Below are 6752 nucleotides of genomic sequence, written 5' to 3' on the forward strand. Positions count from 1 at the left end.
TAGGGGATATTTATATCCCTGAAATCCCATGGACCTAAGGCCCATTCTCATTTAACCCGTCTCCATTAATCCAACACTAGCCCGACTCATACCAACTCCTACTCTATTATTTATTTCCCGAACCCGAGTCAACTTTCCCTCTATTATTAAGTAATATAATTAATATCATTTTGGAAATTTCGGGATGTTACATGTTAGAAAAGAAAATATTTTTAGTAAAGATTGGGGTCAGTCAAAGTTTGTTACATCATTCTCATTTGGTAGCTTCACAGCTCACAAATAGCAAACCTTTAGCCTATAGTTACTCTTGTATCCATATTTATCTTGTATTTTGCCTATAAAGATGATAGGCCTTTTTATTATAAACCACCAGAAATTAATACAATCAATTATCTCTTTCTTTTTATGCTTGTTATCATAAACAACGTTACGACTCTTTAATATCAATGACTACTGTGTGGCCCTGTTTACAATGACGTTTACAAACAAAATAGAAAGTGTGGGCTTTCTGTGCGATGAGCATAAAGCCGGAAGTGTCAACGTCGTCCTCGTCCTTGATGCTCGTGGTGTTGCATGTATCGAATGCCGACTTTTCTACTTCTGCAAAGCTATGTGTATGGTTTTTAAAGATAAAATAGAAATAATCACCTTTGACGAATTTCTTTTCTTTCACCCATTCTTCGTAAAAGTTGGGTCTTGGAGGCGAATCCCACCCACGAGCACCACCGATTACCCAGGAAGTAATAGCCATTGATGCGTAAAAATGTGTATATGCCACCATGATGGTAGTAACCACCACAAGATTCAAATTCAAAGATGCCATATTTGATTGTGTGTGAAAGGTTGTAGTGTTTGATTTGTATTTATAGAGGTTATTGCTTATACGAAGCACGTTTTAGTTTTTAAATTTAGACCTAACTCTTAGGAATCCTTAAATAAGATCTCAACTCCTTTTGTGGTAGAGTAACAATCACTTTCTAAATTCATGTAACCTAACACGTTTTTGGAAAGGCAAATTTCTTCGATTTGAACCTATAAACTTAAATTGTTTAAAGGATTTTGTCTTTGTTATTGGGCTACCAACCACATGACCATGTAACCTCATACTATACTTTATTTTATATACATGTTTGTAAAATGTTAAACATAAAAAGTCGAATTAACTTTTAAGAAAACATATATTTTACAAAGTCGAATTAACTTTTAAGAAAATATATATTTTACATGTTTGTAAAATGTTAAACATAAAAGGTCGGATTAACTTTTAAGAAAATATATATTTTACAACAATCACTAGGGATACAAATGAAGTGAGCTGAACCAAGCAAGGCCTTATTCAAGTTCGTCTAATAAGGTTTTTTTCAGACACATAGACGTTTCACGAACATCTAGTCAAACAAAATTTCTTGTTTGTTTCACCAAGGAAATGAACATGTTCATGAATTGTTCACGAACATAAACGAATGAACACAAACAATATTTTGTTCGATTTGACTAACCGAGAATGGTTAGTGACAACTATTCATTCCGTCCCCTTTCGTGCCACGCCCTCTCCATATCTCCGTTCACTTCTTAGCGATGGTATTCTCTTATGGAAATACTTAGGCAAGATTTGACGATTTCTTACTTAATAGAAAAGAATAAAGAACTATAATCCATTAACTAAATTATCATGATATTAATTGCATTGTACGAATCAAACGTTTGACAAACAGTTTGTGAATCGTTTGGCGGGAAGTTTGTTTATGTTCATTCGTTAATTAAATGAACGAACTCGAACAATGGATTTTGTTCGTTTAGTTAAACAAATAAATATGAACAAAGGTTGCGTTCCTGAACGTTTGGTAACGTGTTCATTTATGTTAATTGGTTAAAGGTTTGTTTTATTTTTTATAATATTTTATTTCTAATAACCAACCATAACCAATCTAACTTTTAAATTTTATAACTTTATTTTTTATGTTCAATTCATTTTGTTAATGGTTTGTTATTTAAAGTCTTGTTTTAACTAACAACACATCTAGCTTGTGCTTCATAGACATTATCAAACTAAAACTATCGATTGGGGGACGATTATGTTTAAGATTATTATAATCTCGTGTGCTTAATTTCATATTTAATTAAAGTGATTATGTATAATGTTTTGGATTTAGAATGCCACTTTTTTTCCTCTTAAATTGTACATGTCCGTTTGAGTTCATGAATCGTTCACGAATTCCTTAACGAACAAACACGACAAAGATTTTCCGTTCTGTTAGTGTTCTTGAACAAGTTTACTGCTAAACAAACGAACATGAACAAGGTTTCATTCGGTTTGACTCGGTTCATTTACAACCCTAATTGCATATAACTGTTATGCTATATTTTGTTAACTTATATAACTTGTGTTAATTCATTCCCAAATTCACTAATCATGGATTTTATTTCTCTAAGGTTTTTTTTTAATGCTTGTAATGAAAACTATACCCAGATAGAAAATTCTATCGAGGGACAAAACAAAAACTTACATGTTAAGTAACGGGTTTTTGATTCACACAACCCAATTCATATAGAACTTACAATTACGAGATGACAACCACAAATATGAAACCGAAACAATCAAATCAAATAGAGTGTTTTTGTTCTCATTAGGTTGACAAAAATAGTCTCATTCGGGGCTCTCCAAATAATCCACCACGTGGTATTGACGAATCCAACCATTCCAAAACACTTTTATAGCCCTTTATCAATCGGAAGAACCACCTTCAACTAATGACTAATAGCATTCAAATTCATTGAGGCAAGGTGACACCCTTCAAAAATGTGATTCAAAACTTCCACCGAATTCAAACATATCAGGCAAAAAAGATAGAGGGATTATCAACTTTCAATTTTTATTTTATTATTTCTTTTTGTCATTTGATTTCTCTAAGGCCTGTTTGGTTTAACTAACTTTTTCATTGAAAGGTGGCAATTCATTAAACACGACGAGCTAGCAAGTGGCTAGAAACGAATTACGCATAACAAAAAATAAATAAACAAAGACCAAACACAACAAAAAATAGCAAACAACAACTAAATATTAAGTTATAATCTCACTAAAAGCGTAGTTTACGTCCGTTTTTTTTGGCACGAAAATGAACTTTTTCCTAATTGATTGGAGTACTTTAAGCTAAATATTATGTCACTAAGATTACAATAACTAAAAAAAAAATCAACAAAATTTTATTTAGAATTTGAACTCATTAATATTAAAATATCTTGGTTTGAACTGGTGTACTCTTACAAGACTTATATTTCTACCATTATTTTTATAATAAATTAAAAGAATATGAACTATGATTCTTTCACATCGATGCGTACTTTATGACCTTCTTTACAATGAAATGTGCAAACATAATAGCGAAGTATAGGTTTATCCATTATGTTTATAAACCAGCTCAAGTCAAAGTCACCCTTGATGTTTGTGGTGTTGCATGTATCGTACACCTCCTTTGTTGCTTTTACGACGGTATGTTTATGGTCTTCAAAGAGAAACCATAAACTATCGTTTACGGCGAATTTCTTTCCTTTAGTCCATTCTTCATAAAAATTAGGCTTTGAAGGTAAATTCCACTTATAAGCACCGCCGACTATCCACGAAGTAGCAGCCATCATTGTGGGGAAATGTGTACACACAACCACGACGGCCGTAAACAAAACAAAGTTTAACTTTAAAAATGTCATATTTGATCCTTAAATTCTTGAGTGAAAGGCTATACGGTTTGATGTGTATATATAGAGGGTGATAAGAAGCAAGTGTTGGTTTTAAACAAGAATTCACACCTAATTGATCTTAGGAATCCAACAATATATATCTCAACTCTTTATTTTTGGTAAAGTAACAATATTTATGTAACTTGATGTAAACTTAAACTAAACTTCATACTTTTTTGGTAACTTTCTTTAGATATTTTATTAATGTATCCTTATATTTTTTTACCGTTATTATATTGAATTGAATTTACATGTTTGTAAATATTGAATGAAAAAAGTGAAATTAAATTGTAGAATTTTTTTTATAGAAGTCTCATTAGGGAAAAAAAGGGGAAAAAGAGGAATGCATTAGTACGTCCAAGAGGAGACCCTGATACATCTTGCAAGTTTGGTGGAGAAAATAAAGGTCATAAGCTTCCTTTGGATAAAGGATATGATGAAAAGAAGAGTCTTTTTTGAAAGGATTGGTGCCGGTTTAGTAAATAATTAATGGTTGTTTAGGGGTGAGGTGTTGTGAGTTTTTGTTGTTTTGGTGATTGTGTAGTGTGCTGCTGTTTTTAGGGTTTGGTGGTTGTATTGGTGTTTTTAATGTCTTCTTAAGACATTAAGCCCATAACTTTTCTTATCATCATAAACCGTCACCGCACTACCATCCAAGGACTTTAACATTATTATCCTACTCTTACACACTATCTGAGTTTCATACTCAGACAGCCAATCCATTCCCAATACCACATCGAACCCTCCTAAGGTCATAACATACAAAGTAACAGGGAACTCGTGTCCCTCTAACTCTATCTTACAGTCCTTAACCATTTTCATTATTTTAACCGAAGTGTCACTAGCGGTTTCTACTATAAAAGTTTCAGACACTCGGCAACATTTCATTTTAGCTAGTTTACTAAATGGTGTGGCTAAGAAACTTTTGTTTGCGCCCGAATCAAACAATACTAAAGCGGAAATACCGTTTACTAGAAACGTACCTGTGACGACATCTGGGATCTGCTTGGCCTGCTCTTGGGTCAGCATGTAGGCCCTGGTCCTTGGCCTCGATGGTTCAGCATCTTTCTTCCCGCTTCCCCCAGTTTCAGTACACTCTCTGGCCATGTGGCCCGTCTTACCACACCGGAAACACGCCGGCTTCTCGCTGCACTCATGAGCATAGTGCCCCACCTTCCCGCACTTATAGCAAGCGTTTGACCCTACTCTGCACTCTCCCCCATGCGCCTTTCCACATTTATAACAAACATCAGATCCCTTACGCCACTTGTACTCACCACCGTGCATCTTACCACACGTCTTGCACGACTTCTTCTCCTATACTTTCTGCTTCTTATCCTTGGAGTTCCATAACTGAGTACCGGGTCATTTGGTATTGACCCACTTCTTATCTTTCTTCTCTTCTTCTATCACAATATCATCCGCAGCCAGGTCTGCATAAACTATCTCTGCGAGCTCGACGACAGAGTCTAAGGTAGCAGGTTTACTTGTCCTGACTAGCGTGCGGACTTTTTGTGGCAATCCTCTCACATAACACTTGATTCTTTTAGCCTCAGTGTTGACCATATCGGGCACCAACCTAGACATTCGGTTGAACTCGGTGGTGTACTCACGATGTGTCATCGTCCCAGCTTTCAAGTTCAGGAACTTCATCTCCGCCCTCTCAACCTCGGCGTCAGCACAGAATTTCTTCGTAACCAGTTCTTTCAAATCCTCCCACCTCATAGCCTTGATTTCCTCTCGACTCCTCCTTTGCTCAATCAATTCCTATCAATACATTGCCTCATCTTTAAACGACTGGGTGGCATAACCGACAGCTTGATCGGGACGGCACTCGCTAATGCGGATAATTTTATCCATGGCGGTTATCCACTGAAGGGTAGCGATTGCGTCTCCCAAACCAGTTAGCTTTGGCGGGTCACATCCCTTGAAGGACTTGTAGTTGCACCCACCTCGGCCTCTCTTCCTATCATCAACTTTCACAGACCTTACCTCACTCGAGGCCTTCCTCTCCCCATCATCATCTTTCCTACCACCTCCTTCCGCACCTTCAGCAGTTCTTTCACGGTCTCCAGCAGACCTCTCTGGGTTCATGTTTTTCATCGCAGTAGCTACAGCTTGTACAATAGCTGCTTGGATTAAGGGATCTAGTTGTACCCCTTCATTGTTGTTAAGGTTTCCTCCAGCTGCGCTTCCTTCCTCTTCGGTGTTGGAAGCTGTTTTAACCGAAGGTTTTTGGGCACGACGAGGCCTGCCAAGAAATCTAGTGGGGCCCTAAGTTCTCGCAATTACTCCAGCTCCTACATCGCCTCCCGTTCCAGCCATCGTATTCTAAAAAGGGAAAACACAAACGTCATCACTCAAGAAACTATTTAGTACAAGGATAGTAAGGCTAACAGGTAATAACAGTGGCCAGCTGTGATTAGCTGATCACGTTACTTTACGTGTCCTATACACTTCCCTTTATGAGTCTATTTGTGCTGGTTTTACATTAAACAGTTAGTCAATCAATACAATCAATTAATCCTATCCCTATCGTTCACATAACCTTCCTTATCATTTCACATACATCTTTTAACCATACATCTTACCTTTACTGAGCTTGCTTGAGCGACACATGGCATTCTCGAACTGGCATCTTCTTCCTTTTCTTACTTAAAATCCCATTCTCTGTTCGAGTCTAAGCATGTAGGATGCTTAAATCTCTCGAACTTTGCTCTGATATCAACTTGTAAGGACCCGTTACCGGTGCCTCACATTTGGACGTTGGATTTACTCATTCACATAGTTCTAATAATCAGAGTTAATAAAAACATTCGCGGAAAATAAATTTTCATAAAACATTACACATCAATGCATAATTCGTCTTAAATAACATACTGTCTTTAAGGCATAAACTAATAAACATCTTCGGTCTTGCGATGCCGGCCTCTTATTCGATGCCACGTGTTCCTCTCAAGCGAGCTACCTCATTCTACTCACCTGCGTGCATACTAAAAGTCAGCTACGCTGAGTGA

General features: G+C 36.5%; 2 protein-coding genes across 2 annotated transcripts; both read right to left on the reverse strand.

The window, feature by feature from the left end:
* Positions 1 to 427: 427 nt before the first annotated feature.
* On the reverse strand, positions 428 to 823 carry LOC143575366 (early nodulin-like protein 9). Its single transcript, XM_077059766.1, has one exon. The coding sequence runs from the start codon at positions 821 to 823 to the stop codon at positions 428 to 430; it is 396 nt and encodes a 131-aa protein (XP_076915881.1).
* Positions 824 to 3315: 2492 nt separating this feature from the next.
* On the reverse strand, positions 3316 to 5838 carry LOC143575367 (cucumber peeling cupredoxin-like). Its single transcript, XM_077059767.1, has 2 exons — positions 5728 to 5838; positions 3316 to 3690 (listed from the first exon to the last, which is right to left on the reverse strand). The coding sequence occupies exons 1-2, from the start codon at positions 5836 to 5838 to the stop codon at positions 3316 to 3318; spliced, it is 486 nt and encodes a 161-aa protein (XP_076915882.1).
* Positions 5839 to 6752: the final 914 nt, after the last annotated feature.

This window comes from Bidens hawaiensis, unplaced genomic scaffold (genome assembly GCF_021521415.1).
Source record: "Bidens hawaiensis isolate Kalapana, Puna unplaced genomic scaffold, B.hawaiensis_p1.1 tig00027347_1, whole genome shotgun sequence".
NCBI classification, from domain to species: domain Eukaryota; kingdom Viridiplantae; phylum Streptophyta; class Magnoliopsida; order Asterales; family Asteraceae; genus Bidens; species Bidens hawaiensis.